The sequence below is a fragment of the Sardina pilchardus genome, chromosome 7 (assembly GCF_963854185.1).
Source record: "Sardina pilchardus chromosome 7, fSarPil1.1, whole genome shotgun sequence".
Taxonomy (NCBI): domain Eukaryota; kingdom Metazoa; phylum Chordata; class Actinopteri; order Clupeiformes; family Clupeidae; genus Sardina; species Sardina pilchardus.
The window spans coordinates 22,398,070-22,412,254 of NC_085000.1; the positions used below are offsets into that span (position 1 = coordinate 22,398,070).

Consider the following 14,185-nt stretch of genomic DNA (forward strand, 5'->3'; position numbering starts at 1 on the left):
GGTTAGGGTGACAGATTGTCATTGTAGGCTAACTAAAATGCATTTGAGACACCAGCTGTCTGTTTGCTGCCGAGTGATTTTAATGAGCGGCTCGTTTGCTATTGGTGGTGTGCAGGCCACGTCTGTCATGGACTGACACATAAAAGGTCCTATGTCTACAGTACGTATATTATGTATATGGGTGGCCTATGTGCGGATCCATATATGTATTTTTCATGCGATTGCCTGTGATATGTTCCCCTCATTATGCCTACTAGCTTCTGAATTAGCATCTCCCCCCCTGACAGCCACACAGCTGAGCAGAGCAGCAGAGCGGCACAGCAGCACAGGGGCCAGAGCTGAGAGGAGATGCATGCAGGACCCCATCCAAGCAGGAGACGTCTCCATCAGCGAGGGTCCTGGGCTGCCATGTCACACACACACACACACACACACACACACACACACACACACACACACACACACACACATGTGGCCCTGCGCTGTAGCTCCACGGCGGCTCTCTACACAGCCAAATTGGCAGGGGTCCGCGCCTCGGCACAATACCCACGGCAACTGCAGGCATGTGAAAACGCAACTGTCAAGTGTTGAGCTAATTACTTCCTTTTGTTCATCAGCATGTTGAATGTGTGTTTAGAGGCACGGGGTGATTGATAATCGCATTGTTTACTTTTCCCCTTTGTTTTTTCGCCCCGGCTTTTTTATTATTCATATTACGGTGCCTTCGCCTGACAGCCATTGTTGGGAATTATAGTCTTTTTTTATGGGGGTTTAGTGATCATGTACCATAAATAAACAATATCCTTTTGTCTTTCCTGGGTAATTTAGTAATCATGCATTTTGAATGCTATAATATTGAGATGAATGGATGTTTGACTTCATAGCATATCAGGAGAGTTTACTGATCAAGGAACAGCCATTATATCATCTTCAAGTAACATTTCCAACACCAGCTGTTTTTCATCTGAAATAATCTCCTTTCAACAGTGATAGTGAGAGAGGAGCAAACTGTGTATGGTATTCATTCCATTTTTAAATATGAAAAATAGTTATGTTTTATGTTTTTACATTGCTACAGTTTACCATCTTGTCCACTTAATGTTGATACATTGTTAAGATAACACAGGCATGCAACCTCTTGTCAGCAGCATTATTCAATGTTAAAGGTTTTCTTTTTTCTTGTCGAAACTTAAATTTCTACTGCTGCTCGATAGTTTGTGAAGTGCTTGCCAATGTATTTATTTATTTATTTGTGCTTTGTGTTTGTGAAAGGTCTGTGGTGATCTGTCTAAAATCACATATTGTGATTTTGTTTTATCATTATTATTATTATTGCTATTTATTATTATTATTTGCAGCAATATTGCTTTATAAATCTACATGGATGTACAGCAAGCTTTACTTTTTTTACTCAAGATTTATTAATCATCTTTGAAGTTAACTGTTTTTATGGTGCATGATTTGCTTCCTTTCAGCAACATTAAGACAGTAGAGCGATGTCCGCGATGTTTCATATTTCTTTGGCCAGAGCAGTGCTCTCAGTACTGGGCCCTGAAAGAGAGGAGTCCCCTTTTATCCACACCAAAGTGTGCTGTTCAAAGCCTCCGCAGTCTCCAACTCTTTCAGCTGGCTGAAAGCGCCAGCTCTCTTTTACATCTCTGTGTGTGTGTGTTTGGCCCACGAACACTCTCCCTTCCCCTTTTCCCTTTCACAAAGAAGAAAACACACGACATTGTCCTTGACAGATGATAATGCTATATGTCCAGTGATGGCGACGACATCTTTTAAAAAGATTGCATTGAAAGATGCCATTCAAAAAAAAAAAAAAAAAACGGAGACGGAAAAAAAGAGAGGAGGAGGAGGGAGGGGAGGGAAAAAAAACCTCCCGTCTCTCAGCTCTCCCTTCGCAGTTCCTTTGCCCCCCTCCACTTCTCCTCTTCATCCTTCCCTCTCTCGTCTCTGGGAGTGCGGGTGCATGTCAAGCGATTGTTGAATTGAAATATTGATGTGGAGTATCAAAGCGTGGCGTATCACTCCTGTGTTTCCAGAACTAACCGAAAGACGCTTTGATCATGGGCTCCTGTGATCTGACTTCTGAAGTTGTTAAGAGTACTGGAAAACAAAATGCAAACAAACTTCAAGTGCCCCTGGTTCTGATAAAAGTTTTTTTTTTCTCTCTCCTTTGACAAGTAGAGATGTGTGCTTCTCTCTCTTCTTCTTCTTCTTCTTCCTCCCTCTCCCCCTCTCCCCCCATCTCTCTCACCGTCTGCCCAGAACTTGTGCTTTTCCATCTTACCTAAATGCACATGGACAAGCTCTCAAGTTTGCATATTTCATTTTGTTGGGAGGGGGGGGGGGGGGTCTCGAGATCTCTTCATAAGTTCTTTCAGGGGCTTGCTCCTAATTTTTGTATTTGCATTTTGCAGAGCGTTATCAAATGATGTGTGATATCAGAGGTGATGCCTTGGCTGTAAAGGGTGTTTGGATTCCCACCTTCCCTTCAACTCTGCTCTGAAGTGTTGCATCACGCCATTCCACCTGTCTGTCACCGGTGACTGAGTTTTACCAGGTCGGCGGTATATGTCACTGTGAAGCTTGTGTTTGTGCGTGTGCGTGCGTCAGCGAAAGTGAGAGAGAGATCGAGACAGAGAGAGAGAAAGAGAGAGAGAGAGAGAGAGAGAGAGAGAGTATGTATGTGTGTATATGTGTGTTGTCAGTGTGTATGGGTAGTGGCAGGTGATCCATGTCTCTTAATCTGCACCCTGGCACAGAGCATGATCCACAAACAGACACAATGCCAGAAAACCTATACGAGAGCACAGAGGGATGGCCAGCTGTCACCGCTGGGTTCAGTTTCCTCTCCCCTCTACTCCAACATCTTCATGCAAACTACTGAAACAGGCTGAAAACACTATTTTGGCTGTGATTTTTTGGCTGCGACAAATCACATTCAGATTGTTATCGTTGGTTATGCTCATCTACTTTCAAGTAATCTAATATATTCAAAATGTAACTCTGTCAGTAGGTAATTACAGTGTTTAAGCAACACAGTATTTGCAGACTTAATCTCTAATTTGGAATTTTACCCACATAATCTCCACATTTTTTGCCTTTTTGCTTTGCAAATGAACTTCACAAATGTTTTGTCTTCCATTATACGAAGGTCATCATGTACACTTGAGGAATATAGTCAACAATTACAGTACATCCTTTTATGGAAATGACTACTCATTCTTTTCCTCAATCTATCCTCAATCACCATTTTGTCTTTGTTCAACTTCAAAGTCCCAGCACCCTGTGTGCAAATAAGGTTAGAGGGACATGCTGGGGATAGCTAAACAACAAGCCCAAATGACCCTACCAGGCCGCTGTTAAAAGGCCACCTCTGCCCCGTCTATACGAGGGCAAATGGGTTTCACAGGGCTCCAGCTCCTGTCATATGTGTCCTTTCAGTGGAGGGCCAGACACCCTGCGTCTTCTTCCCCCAAGAGACTCATATCCCTTCCACCGTGCCTGCATGCGCTAATAAGCGCTTTGGATTCTCTGTCATTACGCTGCTGCTGCTCCTTCCTCTGGTTTCTCTCTCCATTGAAGGAGGTGTGAAGATGCAGGGTGCATGCTCTCTGTCCCATCCATTATGCCCCTGTGGCTGCCCAGAGGGGGGGAAGCGGGAGCGGGAGGCCAGGGTCATTTAGCCAGCACGGTGCAGTAAAATGGGCTTTCTTGACATGGCCACCAGTAAAAGAACCGTGGCACGCTCTTTAGAGTGCAGATGGTCAAGACAGCTGGGACAATTTAGTGATCTGAGGCTGTTAAACTGCCCCCCAGACATGATAAAAAAAACAGCTTGACAGCATGCATATTTCTGCATTGTTTTGGGTGGCTTTTATGAGAGCAGGGTTCTGTAAATGGGAGGATTTGTCATCTGTTGGAGGAAGAGAGGCACAGTTTGCTCCAGCCTCTTTGGCAGAGTGAAAATAAATCAAGCCCTTAGAAGAGTCTAAAGACTTGGCCTATCCATCAGAATGAGAATCTGTCAAGTTGCCACACACAGCCTGCAGAATGTTACAGTCACTGTCATCAAAGATTAGGATTGAAACACTTCTCTTTATTGCTTAAATCGTGTTATACATTTTGTCCGAGTCATATATCAGATGCAATTCAGTACATCAATTTATACCATAAACAGAACAGGGCTGCTTTCCTGAAACTTAGAAGCAGATTTGGTGGACTAGTGCTGCTGCAGCGTCGGTAGCACAGCTCGTCGTCCCATTGCCATCATCCTACCCAGGCTTATCTCTCTCTTTCTCTCTCTCTCTCTCTCCCTCTCCCTATCTCTCCCTCTCTCCCTCTCTCTCTCTCTCTCTCTCTGCTCTGGAAATGAGTTTTCCCTTGAAAACGGCGCGAGCCGTATCCAGGTCTATTTAAATGAGGTAACATGGGGAAGGTAAGCACAGCCACATGAGCATTGTTTTCGCAGTTCAAAGTGAGGAGAGAGTACTTTGCACTTCAAAGCCACTCATCTGGGAGGCAGTCAGTGGAGTGGGGGTGGTGGGGACAGGAAATAGGAATCGGGGTAATTAACAACTTCTGCTCAGTAATAAACCTCACGGAAGGAGGCAGAGGGTGCTGCTCTTTGGAAGGCCACCGTATATAGTCTGAATGTCATTTTTTTTTTTTTTTTTTTTTTTACAGACAACCTCCATTGTGTTCAACTTGTGTGCAAGATTTCATGTCTGTTTTATTTATTTATTTATTTGTCATTTAAATCCCTAATTAGCTATTTGTGATAAATACTTGCTTTACATGGATTTTAACCAGAAAATATTTGTTGTGGAACGGAAACAACAGTGTGCTTCATCTAGAGCCTGCTGGTGTAAGGAATCACGTGTTATGAGTACTGCTGACATTGAGAAACAGAATTTTATTTTAAAATGTTCACAAAAATGATACTCTACTGAAACTAGCTCATTTTTATTTCATTAAAAGCATTCACTTTGCTGCACATAACTAAATAAGACATCCACCTGACAAACCTTCACTTCACAGTAACTTTGTGCTGAATTCCTTAGAACAAGACTAGAATGTCAGAAAATATCATAAAATTAATTAGACTTGAGTTATAGTTCGAATTGTTGAGGAGACGGGGTGGAAGAGAACTATGCATGTGTGCCACTATGTAACATGTTTAAAATCCTATCAGTCAAGGTCATTTATGAGAGACAGTGACCCAAGAGACTGCCCTCTATTTCTTCCTCATGATGTCCACCCAGAACAGAATCGTCCTCTTCTGATAAGTATAACAGATACCTGTTTTGAATGCAATAATAGCACAATCTGTCTGACAGATTTGCAAGTGATGAATAAACGGTAGCTTAGGGGGGTTTTTTTACCTCAAGAAATATAACACGTCATATATGTCATTTTTGTAAAAACCTGAGAAGAATTACATGGCATCATTTCATGATATATGATATAGCCTTTTTTTTTACAGGTTCTTTATTATATTAGGCTATTTCATTAATTGTTTCTTTTAAAAATGGAATATCTGCCTTTGCCTGTGAGTAAAATAGCCTATCCGTTGTATTAGCAATTACTCAAACCCAACAGGATGCATGCAATTAAATGCGCTCTTATAAAGAGCAGAAACCGAAAAACAGCTTCTAATGACAAACACCGCTGACTTTGTTTTAATATTAGACTAATTAAGTTACTTGCACAAACACCTTCATGTGTGTAGCCTTGCCACATATATGTGAAGCTACGTATTGACAGACAAAAGTTTATTGTAATGCGACGAAGTGAAGGCAGTGCTTGAATAAGAATCCCATGCGTGTGTGAATACAGAAAGCACAAAGCAACGAGGATTTTCCCTGTATTAAGATGTTAAATGACTTTCTGACATCTGCAGGCTCTTTTTAAAATGTAGAATGGCTGGCCAATAGGACGGGCAGAGCTGGGTGAACTTAGGATGCCTTCTCGATCTGCATTTAATCCGTTTAAATGTGATAATGCCCTTAACTTGAACCCGTGAGTGTGAAAATGTCACGCAGTGTCGTTTATTTGACCTGTCACTTACCAGTGAGAACCGGGCCGCTTTGATGGACTTTTATTCGGTTTGTTTAGAGGATGAAGAGAATCCTACTAAATAAGTTAAGATGTGGTTTGTCCGGACCAAACATCCCAGAGGCCAAAAGCCCCAAAGTTACAATGTAACCTAGGCTACACCTGCAAGTGATCATGTCATGGTAGCCCACTGTCGGCTTTTTATCCAAGATCGTCTTTCGCAGGGGGGATTTTTAAATAATTTTCACATAAAGTGTAATAACTGAGGGAGCGTAGGCTATTATAAGCCTGTAATAGGCCTAATAATAATCATAATAACAATAAGCATGATATTTTTAATAGACTATGTCAAATTCTAATTTGCACTAATTAGCCATATGTATCTGTAAAAATGTTATTGAGTTTCCCTCACTTGTGACTTTGTGTTTTGTAACAATTGTGTAAAGGGAGGAGATGTTTCACGGATGAGCGTTTGGTTAAATTTCATTTGGATGAAATGAAGGCTGGCTTTAGTGTATGACACACACCCCCTCACCTAATCTGCGTTACGTCCCCCCTCCTTGATATTACCCCCTCCGTGTCAGCCCCTCTATTCACTGCCTCTCCTGGTACATACTTAAGAGACCCCGTCGAGAGGATCTTTTCTCTATAAAGAGAAGATGCAATCCGACCGCCTTTGAAATGATCCCAAGGATTTATTGCAATCAGCTCTTCTTCGCACTTCAAAAGGGAGGCACAGTGCTTGAAATGCAGCGGTCGTGAAAAAGGACTCTAAAAAGCGGCAGCAAGTGCGGCAGCACAGACTAGTTGGGAACTTTTTCTTGCACAGAGTTGCGAGAAGCGTGGACGTTTGGGAGCATATAGCGTGTCGCTGGATTACTGCTTTTACACGAGGACTCACACGGACTTGTCGAGCTGTTGGACGGATGATTTCACTCTTTTAGGTGATTGCCTACCTGCTTGTTTTTTTTTTCGCACCGCTTGTCTCCGCTGCGTTTGGCTGCAGGTGCGGACTCCGGACGCCTGGACCGATGGCTGCGCTGACATTATCCAGAACGGACAATTTCCTCCATACATTTTTACAGGTTAGATAATGCATGTTTCAAACTTGTGTCAGTCTTGTGTTTGTCTGTGCTTGCTCGAGATTATTTCACTGCGTATTGTCCGAACAACTCATAGAAACCTAAGATTAAAATGTAAGTTAGTCTACAGCCTAGTAGTAACGGATCATTTGGCCCTTACATTAGGAGCCTCGGTGCAGAATCTCGGAGTTAGGTCGTGCATTACAAAAAAAAAGTTTCAAAATTTGTTTTGAGTTTAGCCTATATATCTGACATGACATTTCATTAATGCATTAGTTTAATCACGTGACCTTAACTTATTTTGTCAATTTAGCTGTATCTGATATTATGATTTTTACGACTGTGGACTTAACTGATATTTAAAATTGAGAAGTTAAAATGACCAAGTTTGTGTTAATAATCTGCCACTTTACATTTGTTTTATGCTTTTCTGTCTAAGTTGCATTTTCACTGCTCAGATGAATAACTGCTTTTTTTGCCACCTGTGCACTGCAGGACCGCACTCCCAGCTCGTCTCCAGAGAGCGGCCCCAACCCGCTCTCCTTCCTGGCCACCACGTGCAGCCAGGCGTGGCAGGTGGGGGGCAGTGTGGGCTCCGAGGGGCCCCAGTTCCCCTATGAGGGCACGGTGAGCTCCGCTTCCGGCATGTTCCAGCTCTGGAGCAACGAGGTGGCCCCCAACACGAGCCTGGCGGCGGCGGCCCACCAGATGGCCTTCACCGTGCCCAAGGTTCCGTTCGCGGGTCACATGCCGACGGGCCTGCCCCACCCCGCCCACCACCACCACCATCACCACCACCACCACCACCACGAGCTGCCCCTCACCCCGCCGGCCGAGCCCCCCGCCGCCTACTCCTTCGAGCTCTCCCCAGTCAAGGTGCTCTCCTCCCAGGCCCAGGCCAACGGGCCCTACTACCCCCAGCACAACGCCGTGGGCCAGAACTTCTCCAGCTTCCTGCAGAACACCTCCGGCCGGCCCCACCTGTCCACTGGCGGCCACGTGGAGGAGGGCCAGCAGTGGTGGAGCCTCCCCCAGACCAACGGCTCGGCGGCCAACCACCCCTTCTCCTCCCTGGGCCGGCAGCTGGTGCTGGGCCACCAGCCGCAGATCGCCGCCCTGCTCCAGGGCACCTCCAAGGGCCTGCTGAGCTCCACGCGCCGCTGCCGCCGCTGCAAGTGCCCCAACTGCCAGGCGTCGGGGGGCAGCGGCGGCGGCGGGCTGGAGTTCGGCAAAAAGCGACTCCACATCTGCCACATCCCGAGTGCGGCAAGGTGTACAAGAAGACGTCGCACCTGAAGGCGCACCTGCGCTGGCACGCCGGCGAGCGGCCCTTCATCTGCAACTGGCTCTTCTGCGGCAAGAGCTTCACGCGCTCCGACGAGCTGCAGCGCCACCTGCGCACCCACACGGGCGAGAAGCGCTTCGGCTGCCAGCAGTGCGGCAAGCGCTTCATGCGCAGCGACCACCTCTCCAAGCACGTCAAGACCCACCAGGGGCGCAAGGGCCGCGGGGGGCCCCCAGCCCAGCAGCAGCAGCAGCAGCAGCAGCAGCACCCACACCACCACCCCCACCATCACCCCGGCCCTGACACCCTCCTCAGCATCAAGAGGGAGTGAGGAGAGAGGAGAGGAAGCTCTGGGGGACAGAGACTGAGCCAGAGACAGAAGGGGGACCAAAAGAAGGAGGAAAGAGAGAGAGAGAGAGAGAGAGAGAGAGAGAGAGAGAGAGACTCTGAGGAGCAGGACACTTTGAGCTATGGACGCACACGTTTCTGACTTACATACAAGGTGAACACTGGTGCCCTCGGTAATGCTCAGACTGTATGTGTGTGTGTGTGTGTGTGTGTGTGTGTGTGTGTGTGTGTGTGCTCTCTCACTAGTCAGACGCAGTTCGGGCAAAGCTGCTAAGCCATATTTGCTACAAAACAGACTCTAATATTAGCCTACTTTTGATACCACTGGAAGAAAAAGTTGGGAGGACCTTTGTCTTTAAGGTCACAAAGAGCTGCTGGACTGCACGATTTGCCAGTGCAACGCACTATGTAACGTGACATACTATACACTGTGTGGAGACACTGGACAAGACTCAAACTCACCGTGGACAAGGGTCCTGCATTCTACTGTAAACCACTGCCAGCTCAAACCTGTCAACTGCAACTCTAATCAGCCGTAATGTACATATTTCCAACGTGACTAATTAACTTTTAGGTGGCTCGTATCTATTGGGTTTCCCATGTTATGTCAATGCAATAATTTTAAATTGAGCCAGTTCAATGTATGTTATACTAAAGTGGAAGAGGTTCAGGTAGCATTCATTTGAAAGCGAAAGCACAAGTAAAAATAATTTATAATGTTTAGTTGCAGTGATTACATATGTTTCTGAAGAAGATGTTGCCTTAATGGAACATGGCTCATTTTGTAGGTATTGTGTCCACATATATATTTTCTGCAGTCATCAGTGATATATTTAACATTTTAATTTCACACTGACATTAAGTTTGAATTGAATAAACACATCTGAAATCCTTAATTTGTCTCTGTTACCCATGTTAACATGATAAAAGGGATTGTCAAATCAAGTTAAATTAAATGTTAATACCATTTTGAAAGTGTTCCGTTCAGAAAAGAAAGCCTTAGTTTTTATCTGTAAAATGACTATTTGGTGTTTTACAAGGCACTGATGCTCTGTGAGTTCCATTCCTCTATGATGACCCTCCGCTTGAGATTTCGACTCTATAGCAACTGGTGTAAATACTGTACATAGATCCCACAACTCTATGAAGAAAGCATGTAACATATTAATAAATGACTGGATCAAACAAGTGCCACCTCCTTTTGTTCTCTTAATTTTTTTTTTATCACTTCACAGGGATGGATCCTTTCTTTTGTTTTTGCGACACAGAACAATGCCTCGGGGACTTCCTGAAAAACCTCATTATATTTAAGATGGAAATATAAGCAAATGGGCAAGCAGTGAAATCTAACATTGTCAGAGCGCTTGACTTCCAACGCCTCCTCTGACAACCATTCAGATGGTAATGAGGCGGGCTATGGGGATGCTAATTTGAAATGGTCATTGTTTCGTCAGTGTCGGGGCCAACACTTTGAGGGGGGGGGGGGGGCGGGACAAATGACAGAGAACCCCGCCGACATTTTTACACCTTGGTGCGAGTCCAGCCGAGCACCGCTGGACTGTGAGGAGAGAGGCGGAGAGAAGGGGACCCCTCGGCCCTGACCCTTCTTCCGCAATCAAGTTCACAGCCGCCAGGGTCCTGCTCCCGGGCCGGCCTTCACAGCATGGACATCACAGAGTCAACAGAGGGGTGCTGCACAGCCCTCCAGAGGTGCTTCTCAGTAAACTGACCCCCTCTGGCACGACCCCCTCGCTGGTGACAGTGGGCCCTTTGATTCTGCCCCCCCCCCCCCCCACCCCACACCGTGAAAGTTAATACCTTGACCCCCCCCCCCCACACACACCCCCAGCTCCAGTTCTGCTTTCCAGCCCCCATCTATCACAGGCATGTTAGCAGCAGCGCCAGCTCTTCTCCCGTCGGTCGGGGGCCAGTGGACACCTCGGCTCAGGCTGCACCGTGGGACAGATCCCAGATCAGCCCGCCCGCCAGATGCCTGCTCACACTGGGGTGGCCTCTCTCTTCTTCCTGCAGCTCACAGCTCAACTCCACTACAAGCTATATATCTAGACAAAATTATTCAAATTGGAAAAGTGCATTTTCCCATCTTTCAAAAAAAGCAAAAAATTCCAACTTTTGTATGATTTTGATCATCATACTGATGTTATAATTTCATACAGAGGAGACTTGGACAATATGAAGATTGTATTTCAAAAAGACACTTTTTTTTTATTTGATATAGTACAACAATGAATTTCTGTCAGATAGACACATCCATATTTTTTCCTACTTTATATCCATTTCATTTTGTATATCTGTAGGGGTACTTTTCAATACAACATGCACAACTGCCAGACTCGGAACCCAGATTGGGGCATTTGACCAGCTCTTTGCTCCTCACGAAAGAACTGGTATAATATGTAAAACATGAGTGGATTGACAAACAATCAATCAAGCCATTCCTGATTTTTTTGTGTAACAGTTTCTTGAAGACATGCCTATAATTATCCGGCCACCTTTGGTAAAGCTTTATTCGATAATAATTAAAAGGTAAAAACGAATTCAGATCAAACGGACAAGATGCAAGAGCTCTTTTGAAGAGCCAGCAGAGGTGCCATAGCCCTTTGGTGCCCTCTGCTGGATCAGTGGGGTAATTAATCTAGTCTAAGGCCCAGGCATCTGAGCTCCATCCACTTGTGCTTCATGTCTTCCAACTCAGCCAGAAATCAGAACTGCAACTGGGCTGGGATGTCTGCTTAAATGGCTGTCAGTGTCAGTAACTTGCAGGGTTGCCTTACCCACTGCCCATTTTGTTAGAATGACTTGATTAAAAGGACAGAAAAAAAAACAATTAAAAAATAGACAATGAAAATGTGACCATAATCCATGACAAAAACAAAAACTAGCGTTTTTTTCTTCTTTTTTACAAAAGGTCACGAAATGAATACCAGTAATAGTCATGGATCATTCCAATTTGCCAAAAGATCTGACAGTAACAATGCACTGACAAAAGTATCAAAATATTAGTATAGAAACTGCTTCAAATTGGGACATTTTATTTTCTCTCCACTTCAACCTAAAAGGATCTGGCACCAGTTTATTTGGCACTTTGTCTAATGATGTTGGGGGGAGTTGTCCTGAAATTAAAAGATATGTTCAAACCACCCTTCTTTGCTGCTTTTGAAATGAAGGGGTCTCTGGAGACGTGTTTGAAATTTGGATAAGCCTGTGTAGTCTGACTCCGCCTAGCTACAGCTCCCAGCTTTGTCTTGGGTCTGCTTAAACCAGGCTACACCCCCTGTCTAACGAGCAGAAACCTGTGAGAGAGCGGGAGAGGAAGAAAGCATGTGTGTGTGTGTGTGTGTGTGTGTGTGTGTGTGTGTGTGTGTTTGTATGTGTGTGTGTGTGTGTGTGTGTGTTTGTGTGTGTGTGTGTGTGTGTGAGAGAGAGAGAATGAAAGAATGAAGGTAGGAGCACGGGAGGCACACATCCAGCGTTCCTCTATAGTTCATGGAATCGAGCCTCTCCTGGCTTCCGTCACGGCGCTGACCAGGGGTCAAGCGTGATCGGGGTGATGTCCATCTCTAGCTCGCCGAGAGTGACTCGTCTTCCTCCCTCCCCTCTCGCTTTCTGCCTCCACTCTCCTCTGTCATGTCATGTCATGTCCTGTCCTGTCCAGTGAGGGCCAATGGCATCGTCCCGTGAGGCTCTCTCACCTGCGCGTCAGCATCGGACCAACTGCTCCCCGGCGGTCAGGAGCTGGTCTCAGACAAACAGAATCCCAGAGCAGAATCCAAACCCCTCCCCCCCCACCCCACCCCACCCAGCCAGAGAGGGGCCACACGTGAGCTCGCTTTGTCCCAAACAATCAATCCTCAGTCCATCTTCACATACAGTATGTACAATTTCATTGTGTCGGCTGTCCATTTCTTCCCCGAATATCAGAAAGAACAGCAACATTGAATAAGGTGGGGAGCTGTGCTCTGCTCGCACAGCAGACATTTTGGAAGTGGACAGGAGTAGGCTGGCTGTATAGCAACAGGCAGCGATAGGGAGAGGGGAAACACTTTAAGGTCCAGCCGAACCGAAAGGCCCACTGCAAGCTCCATCCCCACAGACGCGTGTCCACCTGTGGCCATGAAGAAGAAAAGGAAACTGCACGTCCACAACAAAGAAAGCCGTCATTCGCGGGATCTCCATTTTGTTTGTTCACATCCACACATATAAGCTTCTCTCACACACACACAGTCAAGCATATAGCTCAGTCCCTTTCATTCAAACATATTGAAGCATTTTTTTTTTCTTCAACTCCAGTGACCTCCCAAAAAAAGGAATGGTTATTTATTCTCTGGAACAAATTACATTGTCCTTAAAAACGACAAAAGAACAGGCAAAAAAATAGGCAAAAAAAATAGTCCCTTGGTCAATCCAATGAGAACGTCAGTGATTAAAAAGACAGAGCCACAAGAAAAAAGAAAGATAAATAATGAAGACATGATGAGGATGAAGACGACAGCGGTGATGGCGAAGATGAGGATGAGGATGGCGGTGGTGCTGATGAAGAGGATGGCGCTGTGGCTCTTCAGAGGTCATCCTCGTCCAGCTGGGCCAGGTTGCTGGAGCGCCGGGGGAGGGAGGTGCCGGGCGCCTGGCCACCGTCTCCCATCATGCCTCTGTGGTAGCTGTCCCCTCCCCTCTGAGAGATGAGAGAGTAGAGAGAAGAGGAACGTCACTCACCGACCGCACACACACACACACACACTATTATTATTACCTCTACCAAGGAGGTTATATTTTCATCTGGGTTCGTTTGTTTGTTTGTCTGTTTCTTTGTTTCTTTGTTTGTTTGCAAGATAACTAAAAGTTATGGATGGATTTCTGTGAAATTTTCAGGGCTATTTTATTTTATTTTATTTGATCTCTTTACCTTTTTATTACACTACGCACAGCACTTTGGTCAGTGTGAACTGTTGCAAATTAGCTTTATGAATAAATGTTATTTACTTACTTACTTACACACACATTACACTGACAAACACCAGGGTTGCCATTATTTCCTAATCTGTCTCACAAAAGATTACTTTGAGTCAATCTCAATTTAATGTTTTTTTTTTGTTGTTGTTTTTTTTTTTGCACTGATATTGGTTAGCAGGCATAGTGTGTCTACCTACTCACATACTCTCTAAGTAAGTATGTGGAGGTCATATTAAATTTGGTCATATATTAAAAAGGTTAAACACCAAATACTGGAGCTTCTACAGAGTTTCCCAGTTTCAAGTTGTAATTTATGACAGTGTTGTCCTCCCCCACTGACAGAGAAAATGTCTCAAATAGTAATTGCTGTGGCGACCCTGTGTCACGCACATCAGAGAAAAATATCACAAATTATGGAGTCTGCAATTGGCCT

The 14,185-nt window shown here is 45.1% G+C and overlaps 2 protein-coding genes across 2 annotated transcripts in view; one reads left to right on the top strand and one right to left on the bottom strand.

Moving 5' to 3' along the window:
* The first annotated feature begins 6,911 nt into the window (after nucleotides 1-6,911).
* Nucleotides 6,912-12,483, top strand: sp5l (Sp5 transcription factor-like). The gene is given in 4 exon segments (XM_062542014.1): nucleotides 6,912-7,151; nucleotides 7,644-8,406; nucleotides 8,409-8,645; nucleotides 12,458-12,483. Coding segments are annotated over 4 exon segments (1,080 nt in total). The 5' UTR covers nucleotides 6,912-7,097.
* Nucleotides 12,484-12,612: 129 nt separating this feature from the next.
* Nucleotides 12,613-14,185, bottom strand: part of arhgef25a (Rho guanine nucleotide exchange factor (GEF) 25a) — a 28,235-nt gene continuing 26,662 nt past the window's right edge. Inside the window, exon 15 of the mRNA XM_062541315.1 lies at nucleotides 12,613-13,474. Coding sequence (XP_062397299.1) covers nucleotides 13,361-13,474 — 114 coding nt within the window. The 3' untranslated portion in view covers nucleotides 12,613-13,360. The remainder of the gene's footprint in view (nucleotides 13,475-14,185) is intronic.